The sequence below is a fragment of the Lissotriton helveticus genome, chromosome 3_1 (genome assembly GCF_964261635.1).
Source record: "Lissotriton helveticus chromosome 3_1, aLisHel1.1, whole genome shotgun sequence".
NCBI lineage: Eukaryota > Metazoa > Chordata > Amphibia > Caudata > Salamandridae > Lissotriton > Lissotriton helveticus.
This window is the reverse complement of record NC_136061.1, coordinates 36,337,946-36,355,184: the sequence shown is the minus strand read 5'-3', so window position 1 is coordinate 36,355,184 and position 17,239 is coordinate 36,337,946. Positions and strand designations below refer to the sequence as shown.

The 17,239-nt window shown below is 42.6% G+C and overlaps 1 protein-coding gene across 4 annotated transcripts in view; it reads right to left on the bottom strand.

Moving 5' to 3' along the window:
- The window catches only part of SPEG (striated muscle enriched protein kinase), a 1,484,310-nt gene that overhangs the window by 171,292 nt on the left and 1,295,779 nt on the right, over positions 1-17,239 (bottom strand). For all 4 annotated transcript variants that reach the window (XM_078679189.1, XM_078679190.1, XM_078679187.1 and 1 more), the window contains exons 33-34: positions 5,939-6,106; positions 3,517-3,639 (exon numbers count right to left, since the gene is read on the bottom strand). In XM_078679189.1, coding sequence (XP_078535315.1) covers positions 3,517-3,639; positions 5,939-6,106 — 291 coding nt within the window. The remainder of the gene's footprint in view (positions 1-3,516; positions 3,640-5,938; positions 6,107-17,239) is intronic.

Sequence of the window (17,239 nt, the reverse complement as noted above, 5' to 3'; positions counted from 1 at the left end):
TTCATTGCCGAGGTGATGGTCACCTTGTCGTCGAACGACCCGTGAACCTGTCTCCACTGGATGTCCAGTTGCTCTTGAAGAGGACGCATCCTCAATCTGCAGTGTGGAATCAGAGGAATGCATGAAGAGATTACCCCCAGAAGGGATTTGTAACGGCGTACTGAAAGACACCTTCTTCTTTGTAAGTCTAGCACCATGGTCTGCAGTTTTTCTTGTCTCTCCAAGGTTGGGAAAGCTTTCAAGAGATTTGGGTTACTCTCCTAGGAGATGTCATGTCCGGTGTGATCCTTGTCATAGAGATGGTAATCCTCTTTTCTGACGACAAAATCGCCGACGATCCCGTCGACAATGGAGTTGTCAATGCTGCCCTCGTCGACGGAATAAACGTCGTCGACGAAAGAACACTCACCGACAAGAGGAGGGTTGTGGATGCCGTGGACGACGAGACCGTCGACGCTCCTGCTGTCATCAATGGTGTCATCGTCGAAGCCCTCGACGACGACACCGTCGACGAACCCTTCGTCGTCACTGCCGTCGTCGACATCCTCGTTGACGTTGTTGTCGTCGTCGACATCCCCGTCGACGTCGCTGCCGTCGTCAGCGCCTTCGTCGACGTTGGTATCACTGTCGTGGACGAGTCCTTTTTTGTCGACGATCCTGTCGACGTCGATTGTCCCGTCGACGAGCCCTTCGACGGTACCATTTTAAGAGCAGGCTTCAATTCCTTGGACTAAGCCTTCGTCGACGACGCCTTCATCGTCGACGACTGGTACTTCTGTCATATTTTCCAGAAGACTGAGAAGAGGGCTTTTCAAAGGCTTGATCAGTCTTCATCCCCACAGAAGGCGTAGATGGTCCTACCCTCTCCTTTACATCATGGTGAGGAGATTCGCCTGGACCTTGGCTCTCAGACTCTCTAGGGGTCTTTTTTGAGGCCTTAAAAGGACGCTCCACAGAAGGAGAAGGGGAAACCCTACCCTTTTTGACTGACCTTCTAGAAGATGACGCAGATGAAGAGTCCTCACTGTCTTATGGTCAGGATAGAGGCAGTAGATGCAATCTTTATGCTTATCCTCCACAAAAAGTATTTTCTTGCCATAGGTGGAACATGGCTTAAAAAGGGCCTTCTTCTTTTCCTGGAAGGAACAGCTAACAATCCTGGAGAGAAATCCTGAAGAAAACTTCTGAAGAGAAGAGTTTGAGCAGAGCTCAAAGGATACTCCCTGTGCACAACGTGCAGTAGAAAATCTGAGGCTCTGAGGTTCCTTCAGGAGGGTTCTAGGGGGTGAGACTCTTCTGGTTGACTGATGCCTAAGTTTGGTCTCTTTTACAAAAAGAGGCGGATATGCTACAAAAGGGAATGAGGCCTAGGCCTTTTTCTTTCTCTTTTGTACCTACTGCTATGTTATTTTGTTACCAAGACTCCCATTCTGACGACGGGGAATGATACAAAAGCATGGGAATCTATGAAAGTTCCAATACTGGGGCAAAGATACGTTTTCCAGGATACTAGTGACAAATGCTATTCTTGATGGTGGGTCCCGTCTACATCTCATCCCCCTTGAAGAGTGTGCCCCCATCACAATGTACTACATGGACTCCCTGTTCCAGATAACCCCAATGTAAAGCCAGGGAAGAGCTTACCAACTCTCGCTTGCAAATAGTCCGACCCATGCCACTCTGTTCTTCTACTACCCCCCATGGATAGGAAGACATCAGAAATAAGCACCTCACACACCGTCTCTAACACCCCCACTTATTCCGAGAGTAAACTGTGCAAATGGTTCTTAATACACTCTACCTTTCTTACATACAGTCCCCACATTTAGTGCTTTGTTAGGAACAGCTAGAGTAGGAGAATTTCCGACTGTGGTAGGTTGATAAACTGGTGCACTCAGCTGATGATGTATTTCAAGACTGCAAATACACAAAAGGTGACGGGAAGAATGCTTGCCATATGTAAATCAGTCTTGACCTTGCTCCAATAGGAACAGTCTAGCCCTAGCTGTCAGGCCATACAAGCCGGCCAAGCATTGTTTCTCCTTGACTGAGGGTTATCAGTTGGGTGTAACTTGGTTCCAGCGGCACAGTGAGCACATGAATCCCTTCTGGGCATACCCTTGCCACTTAGGGAGGTACAACAAACACAAACAAGGTGACAAAATGAGTTGTTGCAATAAGTTTAACTGCTGGCAATTGAGTGATTGCCAGTGAATAGATTAATTGCAAATATTCCTCCCATGACGGTTTGTACATTTCGCATCTCAAAAACTGTCAGAAGCATCATGATTGGCTTTCCCATGAGATGCCCACAATGTTTCCATTGACACCCTGGAATGAACCAATCGCCTCAAAGTTGAGTGCATCCAGCACTTTGACAGATGCAGGGGTTGCCAGGGAGTGGGTAGTAGGTGAATTGAGCTCCTGCTGCCTATCTACAACCATGTCAGGTGAAAAGCAATATTTAGCTTCCCTGCACACGCCAAAGGTACCAGTACCAGTAAATTCTCTTTCTCGTGCTTAATTATTCCTCAAAATGAAAGACAAGACAGAAAAGATATTCACCAGTATTGTCAAACTGCTTTTGGTCTGTGCCTTGTATTCTTATGGGGCAGGATGTGTGTGATCGGTTGCTGTTTAATGAGTTTCACCTGGTGGTAGTTGTGGTGGTGTTCAGATTGGTCTCTCTCTCCAAGGTGTACTCTATTCGTGTTTGACGCCTTGTTACAATATGCGTTTACATTACTTGTGCCTAAAAATAATGTTGTTTTGATTTTTAAAAATGTGATTTAAAAAATAAATGAAAAATGTAATTTAAATATTTTTTTTATAAAGTTAAACATTTTTGAATGTATTTTTATTTTTCCCTATGTGGTTGCACAGCTTTCAATAATGTCACTCAAAACCCTTTCTTATCCAATATTCAATATGCATCAGAACCTTGAATGGTACAACCACCGCTTTCCACACTTTGTCATACATTTGGCCATATGTAGCGCAGCCTTCAATGGTAATGCAATCTAACTCTTCGCACTTTTCCAAATATTATTCTAAATGAGTTCAACCCTTGGTGGTATCGTAACCTCAATATGCCTTTTCTTATATTCTATTCTATGTCTGTTCTACAGAAGAGCCGCATCACGTTATGAAACGTGCCACCCATTTCTTCTGCTTCTATGAGATCCCTGAATGACAGAACAGTCCTCTCTCACTCACAGAGACCATACACATGCTGATTGTATCTTCGCCTCCAAACCCAGACAGTGCTCTGCTGCCTTTTGGCTAGGTTTGCACTATACACCTACCAGATACATAAATAAATCCATCCATACATACATACATAGAACAGCTTTCCTGTGAGAAGGTTGCTGTGCATGTCATCCATGTTAAGAAGGTCAGAAACGTACCATAAGCTTTGCTAGAATACAGAAAGCACTTCAATGCGTTGATATCCACAGTCTGCACCATCCTACGTGTGTTAACCACACACTCCAGGGTACAGCGGGAGTTCCTTACCGCTCATATTGCACTCTAGCGTGTAGGTGGATGGGGCATAGCTCTCCGCTGGCTTCCACAGTACGAGTACGGTGTTCTTATATTTTTGAGGAATCTCCGGTGTTCCAGGTCTGCCCGGGAGTCCTAAGAAAGACCAAAAAGATAGGTATGTCAACAACTTCTCTTTTGTATAATCGATAGAAGGCATTTCTGCTTCCATATGCAAAATCTTATTCACTTCCATTTTGAAACAAAGGACAAGGATCATATTAGAAATATTGGGAATTAGTTTAGAAGTATTCAACATAAAGATGTCTAATTTCTGAACATCAGCTTTAGGTGGAGTTAAATGGATATGGTGCAATTCTGCACATGAATATAGTACACTTCTATAGGATATGTGTGCTAGCACCTCAACCATATCTCTGTGATGCTCAGAAGAGGACAGAGTTGTAATGTTACTCATAAAATGGTCACAAATGTTTGTAAACTCAAGTTGAATTTTTTTAGAAAGGTGACCACAGTTCTATGATAGTCATGGGAATGGAAGACATGCGTGATCAATTTTTTTAATCAGAATCAAAAATACACAGAACAGCCAAAGCATGTGTCGATGCGCTTCTTATGTTTTGTTCAAGCTAAACAATATTACATTAGTTTGATCATTCAGAAACCTAAAAACTAAGAGATTAATATTCATTTTTTATATGTACACAAAATCGATGCAAATATAAACATTGCCAACTGTTTCACCAAAAGTGGAATCATGCAGATACATTTTCCTGGACTATAAAGCAAGCTGACATGATACTGGATGTGTAGACAAAAGGGCCAGCATGAAACGTATGTTTCTTGTGATACTTTGAGTTTTATAGAGGAGGCACAATCACTGACAGAACCTGCCCATGCTATTAAAAAGACATCTTTGTCTGTGAAGACGTTGGATATTGATTTGCTACTGTTCGCATTATATTTGCACTATACAGAAGTAGATTTTAAAAAATGTCGGGTGGGATTTCCAAGTTCTTAGTGGGGATCCTGTTTAATTCAGCGCCTCTGAGCAGCGTTAAGCCTGACGTCCCTTACGTCATTCAAACAATGTTGTAGTCGGTGTGACACATACGTGGGAGGTATTGCGGTGCGATGAATTCCAGCTCTCCATCCAAGATATGATTCTGCAGCTGTTCTTGTGTGAGAATTGACAAGAGACTAGTAGATGGGAATCACTTGACAACAAACCCCCATGACCTATATCATCAGATGATTTAGGCATATCGTTGTAAAGTAGCCCTTGGTAGATCTTAGATGGACCAAAGAGACATATATTGGTTTTTTCCAATCTGAGAGGATGTAGTTTACTGATGTTATGAGGCTCAATCAGGTATTAATTATTTGTGTTAATTCTGTACAGAGATATTAATATCTGCAGAATGTATATGAGGAACTTTCAAAGGTGTACTATATTCTAACTTGTATTTTGCTAAGAGACAATATGAAAAGATTTAAAATCTGAAACTGCTCTGAGAGTTAATAAAAGGGTTTTAAAGGAACTCCTTTCAAGCAAACACTAAACTCAGCTTACTGGCTTGCTCGAGAGTAGCCTTTCTTCTACCAGATGGTCAGAGGACTGAAATGTACCACTTTCATCCATTATCTTCATATACACATTTTCATGTGGAAGAGGTGTGGCGCAGCGGCCAGGGCGACTGACGCCGGACGCTGGGATCACGGTTCGATCCCCGGCACCGACGGCAGGGGTCTGCCCACCACCATGTGACTCTGGGCAATAGCTCGCTTAATCTTCCCGATGACCCCCAGCGCCGGGAAACCTACGGGTACAGTATACAGGGTTATTATTATAAGTTGTCCGGTGAACAAAAGATACTATTGCAATGTATCCTCCTTCTCTTACATATGCATCCTCAGCTGCAGCACTCAGATTGCAAGCCAGTGTATGCTGATGGGGGGGCCGGGTTGTTGGATAGGGTGGAGAAGAGGGAGCAAGAGCTAGGAGCACCTGAAGGAACTGCATCTCACTGACTGCGTCCCATGATTGTGTCTGGGCGTATCTGAGGCTTTTGCTGCGTTTGCATTTAGTGGCACAGTCGGTTTCTGCTCCATCTTTCTGTACCTGTTGCTGAAGACATGGGTCAAACCATGAGAAATATCATGTGCAAGACTCAGGTCTGAAATTTCAAACTATTCATTTGGAAATTCATATTTCAAAATATTAACTATGCTCATCTTATTTGACTCAGAGAGTGGCTGAGGATGGTCACGTGTGTACCTGTCTACCAAGGTAAGAGATAGCCAGCCAATGATTTACACTGGGGATGTGTTCAAACTAACACCAAGGATGGATATGTGCCTGTCCTTCCAGCTCATATCACAAGGTACAAGCTGAACACCCAAGCACTCTCCCATGTGCCTGTTGTGTACTCACGAGCCACAGCCACGGAGCAGGAACTGGTGGAGGTGCCCAGGGCGTTAGCAGCAGCACACTCGTATAGCCCAGCGTCCCTGGGGATCGCCTTCAGGATTGTCAGTAGATGCCGGCCATCCTGGCCTGCGACAATGGAAATCTGCTCATTGGACTCCAAGACCATTTTATCTGTAGGGCAAAAACAGAGACTTGCAAGATGAGTACCAAGGAAGAAGAGATGCAGATTACAAACAGCTAGAAAGAAGGTGAAACAAGACAGGAACTAAGTGTTTAGAAAAATGTCAGCCTGAAACAATAATGCCTACTGTCTGATAGATATCATGACATAATGACTGTACCCAGGAAAACAAACCTTATTCAGTGTGATTTTACCTCAAATCATGGACTTTACACATTGTTACCTGAGTCTGGTTAAATACTGTTATTTAAAAGTATTTCACATGACAAAAAAGCAGGCATAAACAATATGTTCAGATGCACCGACTGTAATATGCTATTTATTACCACTGATGAGGGAAGAGAGCGTCCTCGCCTGTCATGAATAATGTCCCATATCTGCTCCCATGAATAAGAGTAAATTTCATATCAAATCATAGATACTGCATTAAAAAAGATTGTTAACAAAATTAACCTTGCCAAGATTAAAAGTCCACACTGGTTAATATGGAAATAAATACACAAAAACCCTAACAATCACACAATGCTTTGATATGGAAATAAGCACTCAACGAAGCTCCTTTGTAAGTACGAAAGACACTGGGGAAAATCTTCATCTCCCTTCAAACTCACATCTCTACAAAACTAAAGGACAGTCTACAAAAACTCACATTTCAGACTTAATCTACCTTCTTCAGGCAAATATTCAGAATGAAATAAACACACCAAGACAGCATTTTAACATTGTGACTCCGCGTTCAACAGCACTAGATTTGAAGAACTAGCCAAACATTTCTCTTAGAAAACCCAGAACATCAAAGACAATACTGACTGCACAGGCTCCCGTCTGACCTGCACTCCCCTCCATGCTCCAGAAAAGCGACCGCTTCCACTTAAACCATGTCTGTCCTATTTCGGAGCATGACTTAAAGCTAGCTACCTTCAATACTACGCCATCACCTTACACCTCAGGCGATATATATATATTTTTTAAATAATTTTTTATTGACTTTTATATCATATGAAAAAACAGTCACAATACATCATCAGAAGTTAAAGGTGATACAACATTGCAGTCATGCCTATGGGGTGTAACATTGATCTGTGGATCTACGGATTGGGGGCATGAGGACGCTAGTGACTGATGCAGTGTGAGAACGGGGGAAACACTGGGTAGAAGGAGATGGAGAGCGTGAGCTGTGAAGTGCGGGGGAATCACCCCAAGGGGGGAAGAAGAACCAGGGGGAGAGGGGATCAGGGGGGGCGAAGACTGAGGCTGGGGAGGGCAGAATTACGCAGATTGTACAGGGCGCATCCATGAGGAAGGTGATGCAGGGAGGGATGACGGAGGGGAAGGAGGAGGGGAGACGTGGGGCGAGCGGGGGGGGGTGGCGAGGTGTGATGAAGGTAGGAGGGGACGATGCCCTATGCATGCTAAAGAGGCAGTGGTGCTGTCTGGGATGCCACAGCATGTTGCGAGGTGTTCGGGGTGTAACGTTGGTGGGCTAGCTTGAATTGGTGAGACAAAGTGGCCCAGTCCAAGGATATGGGACGCTTGCGCTGGCCCCTTGCCTCCTCCTCCCGTAGTGCGTCCTCCTACGCAATCGCCCACTTTTTCACCGCACCCACCCATGCCTCGAAGGAGGGTCCGGTAGCTGCCCGCCAGTGCATGGCTATGTTCCTCTTGGCTAAAAGCAGGGATAGTGCAGCATATCTGACGTGCACCTTATGTGTCTTTGGCCTACGGAAGGTTCCTATCGCAACTGCCTCCCAGGAACATAGGTCTGCGAGGCCGGTGAGGGTGGAAATCGAGTCTAGAACTGCCGACCAGTAGGCCTGAAGGGTTGGGCAGCTCCAGAACATGTGCAAAAAATGCGCGTCAGGTGATTGACAGCGGGGGCAGAAGAACTGTGTGTCGGGAAAGAAACGCTGCAGACGTGCTGGGGATTGATAGGCCCGGTGTAGGATATAGAATTATATATTTTTTAACCTAGTGTTTCGTGAGACTTTCTTAGGGAATTCTAGTGCCCTATCCCATTCCCGGTCGTGTAAGGGACGTCCTATTTCGTCCTCCCAGGTGGCCCTCAGAGTGAGTAAGGGTGTGTGTGTGATTTCCCTGATCGACTTATAAAGCCAGGTGACGAGATGTCTGCCGCAACCCATGTGGAGTATGGTGTGAATGACCGGGTGCGTCGCGGGCTCGCCGGCAGTGAGGTCGCTGTGCGGGCGGAAGCAGTCAATTAGCTGGCGATGCGTCAGAAATTGTCCTGGCAGGAGGCCATGGTCCTCTATGAGTTGGACGTACGGGCGAAGTTGGCCCTCTGCAAACAATGTCTCCGCCTCTGTGATCTCAGAGTCCGTCCAACACCTCAGGCGATATACCATCATTCCTTGCTGAGGATCACGCTGATTTGCTGACGCTATTATTGCCTTATGATGGGATATCAAACCATTGTTCTCTGGATCACAGTACTGTCTCATAGCAAGGCAGCAGGGCATTTCCATCCATGCACCCAGGATCTGGAACAGCACCCTGGCATCCATGATGTCCTCCACGGCACAGAGTTGAAGACTCACCTCTTTGGATAATGCTCCATTACAATGCATTAACAGCCCACACACCAAGCTACCTTTCCTAGTGACTGCTGGACTTTGGCCATGTACAGTGTCCCACTGCAGTTATCTAGATAGTGCTTCAGAAATGCCACAAACATGCATACATACATCTGATGTGAACCATGATGTCCTCTAATGAAACAAACCACAATGTCGATCAGAATTACCTTGAAAACTATTGAGCCTTTATAAGGATACCTTTCTATGCTTGGCTAAAATGAGAGAAGGGATCTAGCCACTCAGTTGGAACATTCACATTGAAAATGTATTCCTGGCTTCAATCTGTCTTTACAGTGCTATGAAACCACTGTGCTCAAAATCTTAGCTGAATTCTCTTTAATGAAGGTAAACGCTGCAAGCTGCTGCTTCTTGAGCTGCAGACTGCCCTCAGCACTGCTGAACATAACAACATCCTCACACACCACAAAACAGAATGAGCATCAAAGGCACAATTCGGAACTGGTTCACGCCCTACCTTTCTAGTAGTAGTCAATGCATCAAAGCTGTTGACTCTTCCTTAACCCTAACTAATGTTCTTTTTGGTGTCCCGCAAAGGTCTATCTTAACACACTTACTATTTAAACTCCGTCTCAAACCAATCAAAGTAACTACCTCTGAAGCGGGCATCGACTTCCACCTATAGATGGATGATACAAAAACTGTAACTTATGACTGACAATACAGAAAATACTGACATGCGCATCCAATGCTTCTCAGACATTGGCTCATGAATGTCTCAGATGAGACTCAAGCTCAATCAACACAGCAAGTAGCTCCTACTGTCTCCACACAGCTCCAGGGTCCTCCTATGATGCTGAATTGATGAACATCAGACTCTTAACACCGTCCTTACTATTGCATTCAACCAACTCTATTGATGTTACTCTAGGGAAGCACCTAAATGCAGACACATATCAGGGAAATCATTTGGAGCTTCAGATTTCGACTGAAACTACTCAACAAGAGGGGGCCGAGCGTTCCCAAAAACGAGTTTGAGTGCCACGCAGGCACTGATGCTATTACACGAAAAATATATGAATGCCCTTCTAACTGGATTACCTGGATACCACCTTTCACCTCCCAAAGTAATCCTCTGCTTTGCAACGTGTCTAATCAGTGAGCCAAACATTTGGTAGCATTGCACACTCTCATAAAGCTCTAGAATTCTCACATTAGATATCAGACTGTAAATGTTAAATTGAAGGTAGTACAGCTGAACCCCACCACTTTTCCTCTCATAAAAACTGGCATTGGTGGAGAAAAACAGAACCTTAATAATGACACATACGCACCTTCTAAAAAATCACACTTCAAAAAGACATCGACCATGAAATACACTGTTCTTCTCATTGATTTATGACTTGCCCCCACCTTCCAGAACTTCAGATGCAAACTTAAAAAACAAAAATAGAAAAGTAACTCAGCTGTAATCCTAGTTCTCTTCTAGGGGAATCATCTGTCAAAGTCATAAGCACTTAACAGTCCTGGCCAAGTGTGGGGTTCCCAGAGCATGTTTAAAAAAAAAATAATATATATATATATATTACCTACTGGCGGTCGCCAGTAGGTAGTTATAGTTAGGATCGTTTTCCATAGGAAATCCGCAACATTCTATTGGGAATAACTTTGGCGCCGAATGAGGGATCTGCCTGTAATTTTCCTTAACTTTGCCTCGCTGCGCTCCGCTCCTTCCCTGAAAGTTTCGGGGGGATCCGTCAAGCGGGGGCCGAGATAAAAGGGGGGTCCCAAAACGTGTTTTCCCCATGTTAATTTCCATAGGGCGGTTGGACTCACTTTTAGCCCGAACGGCTGAATGGATTTCCACCAAACTTGGCAAAATTGTAGGGACTGGTACCCCGATGTGCCTTTGCTATGTCTCAAGATATATGCTCCAGTGGTTTTTACGAAAATTAACTTTGAAAATATATATATTGGGCTACATTGGGCTATATATATGTTAGAGCCCAAATGTAGCCCAATGTAGCCCAAAGATGGCCACCAGAGACAAAAAAAAACAAATGTAGCCCAAATATCAGCCAGATGTAGCCCAACTATAGCCCAATGACAGAATGTCCCAGAGTGTTCTAAAGAACAACTAGAGCGCTAACAGTCTTACTTATGACAAAAGTATGGCACACCTGAAGTCATCTTGATTGGAATAAAGTGTTAACACTTAAAACATTTAATTTGCAAAGGAACAAAATGAGAGGGTTCATTTTGCCATAGAAATTATGATTAGTGCTGAAGAAAGAAAAATGAGGGCACATTTTGAGTGACTTCTCAAATCCTCTTATATTTCATTAAACAAATTCTGATATGCAGCCTCCCAAGATGGCCACCAGAGACAAAAGAGCCCAAATGTAGCCCAAATATTAGCCAGATGTAGACCAACTATAGCCCAATGACAGAATGTCCCAGAGTGTTCTAAAGAACAACTAGAACGCTAACAGTCTTACTTATGACAAAAGTATGGCACACCTGAAGTCATCTTGATTGTAATAAAGTGGTAACACTTAATACATTTAATTTGAAAAGGAACAAAATGAGGGGTTTCATTTTGCCATAGAAATTATATATATATATATATATATATATATATATATATATATATATATATATATATATATACATATATATATATATATATATATTCACTGAAAAAACCATAGGTTTCACACCAGTTATAGTTAGGAATTAGCATTTAAAAAACCTATTAAATTCACTGAAAAAACCATAGGTTTCACACCAGTTATAGTTAGGTGGAAATTTTACTCGCTTTATGCGAGTAAAATTGAAATTCCCACGTTATAGTTAGTTGGACTCACTATAACTTGCGCGTGCAATGCACTGCTGATGACGTCACATATTACATCACTCATGACATGGTCAGTGACATCACTCATGATATCACTGATGACATCTCAAATGACATCACTGATGACATCATCCAGTGAATGTGTATCTTTCTGAAAAATAAATATTTTTTATATATGTATATCTAAAGGTTGATGGAAGAATAAATGGGTAAATAAATGTCTAAATGGATGTTTTTTTGTGTAAAATTGATTGGTTAACTGATTGGTTAACTGACTTATTAAATGTATCTTAGTGAATACATATATTAGCGAGTAATGTTTAAATATTTAAATATCTGTATCTGTGTCTCACTTTGTGTATAAGTGGCTGCATGGGTTGGTGAGTAGCTACATGAGTGTGTATATGGGTTATTAGTTGTTTTTTTGAGTATCAGTATCAGTGTCTGTATGGTTCGGAGGGGGATATTACTTAGAGCACAGATGCATGAATGAGTGACTCACTATTTGTATGTATTTTGAAGACAGCATGTGTGCAAGACTGTATGGGTGGCTGATTGTGTGTATGGGTGGGTTAGTGAGTATGTGATTTTATAATTGATTGTTTAAGAGAGTAAATATGTTTCCGTTTCTGTAGAAGTATGTGTAGTGGTGTGTATATAGCAGTATAATCAAGTAAATGGTTTTTTGATAGTTTATTTGCATGTGTGAATTTGTGTGTGAGTAACTATATGGATGAGTATTAGTGTGTAACAGGATGTATAGGTGTATGAGTACATATGATGAGTAAGTACATGCATGAGTGACTATATAGAACTGTTGGTGAATGAGTGTATGTAGATGTTGGAATTACCTAATAAGTTGTTGTAATTGGTATTGGTTTCTCCTTTTTTAAGAAAATGTTAGTTTCTATTTTTGAATGTGTGTGTCAAAGGTTATTTTATGCTGATAGGAGGTCTGCCACTTTGTCACAAGGATGTTGTCATCAGTGATGTCATTTGAGATGTCATCAGTGATGTCATGAGTGATGTCACTGACCATGTCATGAGTGATGTAATATGTTACGTCATCAGCAGTGCATTGCACGCGCAAGTTATAGTGAGTCCAACTAACTATAACGTGGGAATTTCAATGGTTTTATGCGAGTAAAATTTCCACCTAACTATAACTGGTGTGAAACCTATGGTTTTTTCAGTGAATATATATATATATATATATATATATGTGTCTGACTTTGTAAAACTGTATACTACATATATGTTTGCAGCCGAAAGAAAGGCAAAACATTTTCAAAAATCTTTTTTTTTTTAAATACGCCAATGACATCAAATGTAGTCATTGATAGAAAAGTCACCACAGGGAATCTTTCACATTTGTGAATCAGGCCCAGAGACGTTCCTGAAATGGCAGATTTAGAACGCAATGTTGGGCTCATGGTTTCAGCACAGTTAATCTGAGCTAAAAAATTCTAATTGCACAAATTCTGTAGCAGTACCTATGGAGCATCGAGCTCTGAAGTGTCGGCTGCTGCAGGCTTGTCGTTTTTTGGACGTTTGTCAGTAAATCTGTGAGAGAATTCCAAGACCTACTGTATCTCCCCAAAAGGGTTGTAGCCATGGCAGCCTTCATTGAACATGTATTTGTTCCACACATCTTCTTCCCATACAAATCTATCTGCTTAATCTCTTTACCTGGTGGTATTGCAGAGGAAGGGGCGATAAAATGAGATTTCTTGGCTGCGGCTGCAATTACCGAATTTGGAACACACGGTCCTGGTCACGTGGTTCACATTTCTAGTGTAGTCTAGATGTAGCAGTCTTCACTGATGCAAGGGTGAGGAATAGCTGCATCACAGGCTCAAGTAGACCATGGACAATAGGAAGGAGAGATTCTGCTGTTGCTCTGGGATGCAGACTTTAAAAAATAACAGAGGCTGATGTAGTAGGAGAGGACGAGGTTATATTTAATGTTGCTGCTCCTCTAACCAATACACCATTCAAAGTTCGAAGATCATCTACAAGCAAGATCTTTGCTGGGGAGCATCTGTCAGAGCAGGTGAATAATCCCTGACAGATGAGTAAATTGTGGAAGTCCAGGATGGAGATCACCTTTCTGGCTTAGATTGTGATCTCCACTCGATCTTCTGGAACATTTGTAAATCGACCTTTTAGAAGTCCTCCTAGATCTGGTTCTAGATCTGGGGTGATGGCCCCTTCTTGGACTCCTAGATATTTGAAGAGGTATAGGTAGCTGTGGACTGCTCAGGGGTAATTTGGAACAGCATGAGGAGCTTGAGGTGTTGTACTAGGTGGCCGACCTGGACAGAAATGAGCTAATAATGTTGGTTGATCTCCTAGGCAATGGAGTACTTGAAAGCTACATCTCAGGTTTTATCCTGTAATGGAGAATAGGTACAGAAATAATTAGAATCTGTTATTTGTGCCACACTTTCCTCTTGCAAACATTGTAGCCATCATAGTCCAATGTTCAAGGTGGGTTGTGATCTAGCTCTTGATGCGGAACAAGGCCTTCAATGGTAATTCCGATGTTGAAATGTGCTTCTACGCTGAGATGTACTTGGAAAGGTGAACGCTGTGGGTATTTTGACATCGATAGAGACTTTGACATTAAGATGTCTCTTGACAGCGAGCGTCAATGGGCTTTTGATTGTGACTTCGACATCAAGGGGTGCTTCGACGGCGAACAGCGAGAATGCTTTAACATTTAGTGGTGGCTCAATATCATCTTCATGGTGTTACTGTCGATAGTGAACAAACCAGTAGTTTTTCCATTATTGACTTTAAATGGAAGCCTCTCATCTTCCACAAATGATGTTTCTGTCTCGATCTCTCTCTGTGGGAGCCCTTGGAGCAAGAGGAATGCATTCCGGAAGAAGTAATAACTTCTCCAAGACCTCTTGTTGACCCAGCAGAAGCTTTTGCCTTCTTTCCTGGAGGCCAGGCAGCCAGATTCCCTCTCTGTCCCTGAGGGTCATTCTGGAGAACGTTTTACAGTGAGTACAAGTCTATGGATGATGGTCCTCCAGAACGCAAATAATGCACACAAGGTGAGAATATGTCTGGGCCTTCTTTTTCCCACATAAAGGCACTTCACAAACACTGAAGGCATTTTGACAAGAACATAATTTATTATCTGTCAAATAACAGTTTATTTATACCCTTGCCTTTAAAGACATTGAGTAAATACAAAAAAAGAAAAGCTTTGGAAAGATTTTCCAATGATTAAAAGTAAAACATTTAGGGGGTCATTGGATGGCGGGCGTGGGTCCGGTTGGTGGCATTAGGATGAGCCCGCCACACTGGCGGGTGCATCCTGCATTCTTGACATTGCGGCAGGTGGTGCTCTCAGCACCGCTCGCCCCAATGACAAGAAGGCATGTCGTGCACGTCCATGCACAACGTGGCAGGCACCGCGCGGTGCCTGCCAAATTGTGCATGGAACTGCAGGCGAGTACCATAGGTACCCCCCATGTGCAGCCCCCAGAATCCCTGGGGGCCCGCTACGGGCCCCCAATGGCCAAAACCGCCTGCCTTTCCGTGGCGGCGTTGTCGCCACGGAAAGGCACAACCCCGCATTGATGCTATTATGTATGGCGGTGTCTCCCATACACCGCCACCATGTTAGCAGCTTTCCCGCCCGGTCGACTCTACGACCGGGCAGAAAACCGGCGGACGGTCTTTCCGCCCGCCAGGGTCCCGTCCGCCATGGTAATGTGGCGGGGAAATCCTAAGCAGGCGGATCGCCGCCATATGGGCGGTGGCGATCCGCCCGCTCTCCAAATTACCCCCTTAGAGTTCACTTCCCCTGTCTAATGTTTCCGGAAAAATAAACTGACCTAACTGTCACCTGTGGGTCATGATGGAATGCAGGGTGTATTGTGAGGTTCTTAAAGGCATAGTGCCAGTATGTCTCTCTCATGCTTTGGCTAACAAGGTCAGACATTCCCTTTTCTTTCTAAAAAAGGTTTGTGAAAGATTTTTCTATGGTCACGTCTCTACCATATACTACATCTTATGTAAGTTGCTTCTTTTTTAAGATGAAAATGTAATGAAAAGTGGCCATCTTTAACGTTGGTTTGGGCTGCAAACATATATGTAGTGTACTGATGTGCAAAGTTATATATATATATATATATATATATATATATATATATATATATATATAGGATCACTGACATAATATCGAGGGACATAATATCGAGTTAAAAAAAATATCGTTGACAAAATATCGACAGACAGAATATCGAGTTTGTATCTACAAACAGGTAAGTACAAAAATATCGAGTACAAAATATCGTTTACAAAAATATAGTTTATTAAAATATCGACTTTATTAAAAACAGTGTTTAATTAAATTAATATTAAAAATTAATTACTAAAATATACTTAAAAATACTTAAATTAACTTATAATAATTAAATAATTATTGAAAGTTATAAAAAAAATGTTTACAATAATATTTGTTAAAACATATATATATATATAGTAACATAATATAATTAAATATTATCCAATATTATTACCGTACAATAGCGGAAGTGTAAAAATTACTATTCCCACTCCAGAGAGTTCAACAGTAGGGAAAGCGTTGGATAGCGTAGGGGTGAAAATTACTATTCCCACTCCAGTGGGTGCAACAGTAGGGAAAGCGTTGGATAGCGTAGGGGTAAAAATTACTATTCCCACTCCAGTGAGTGCAACAGTAGGGAAAGCGTTGGATAGCGTAGAGGTAAAAATTACTATTCCCACTCCAGTGGGTGCAACAGTGGGGAAAGTGTTGGATAGCGTAGGGGTAAAAATGACTATTCTCACTCCAGTGAGTGCAACAGTAGGGAAAGCGTTGGATAGCGTAGAGGTAAAAATTACTATTTCAACTCCAAAGAGTGCAACAGTAGGGAAAGCGTTGGATAGCGTAGGGGTTAAAATTACTATTCCCACTTCAAAGAGTGCAACAGTAGGGAAAGCGTTGGATAGCGTAGTGGTAAAAATTACTATTCCCACTCCAGTGGGTGCAACAGTAGGGAAAGCGTTGGATAGCGTAGGGGTCAAAATTACTATTCCCACTCCAGTGAGTGCAACAGTAGGAAAAGCGTTGGATAGCGTAGAGGTAAAAATTACTATTCCCACTCCAGTGAGTACAACAGTAGGGAAAGCGTTGGATAGCGTATGGGTAAAAATTACTATTCTCACTCCAGTGAGTGCAACAGTAGGGAAAGGGTTGGATAGCGTAGAGGCAAAAATTACTATTCCAACTCCAAAGAGTGCAACAGTAGGGAAAGCGTTGGATAGCGTAGACGTTAAAATTACTATTCCCACTCCAAAGAGTCCAACAGTAGGGAAAGCGTTGGATAGCGTAGGGGTAAAAATTACTATTCCCACTCCAGTGGGTGCAACAGTAGGGAAAGCGTTGGATAGCGTAGGGGTAAAAATTACTATTCCCACTCCAGTGAGTGCAACAGTAGGGAAAGCGTTGGATAGCGTAGAGGTAAAAATTACTATTCCCACTCCAGTGGGTGCAACAGTGGGGAAAGTGTTGGATAGCGTAGGGGTAAAAATGACTATTCTCACTCCAGTGAGTGCAACAGTAGGGAAAGCGTTGGATAGCGTAGAGGTAAAAATTACTATTTCAACTCCAAAGAGTGCAACAGTAGGGAAAGCGTTGGATAGCGTAGGGGTTAAAATTACTATTCCCACTT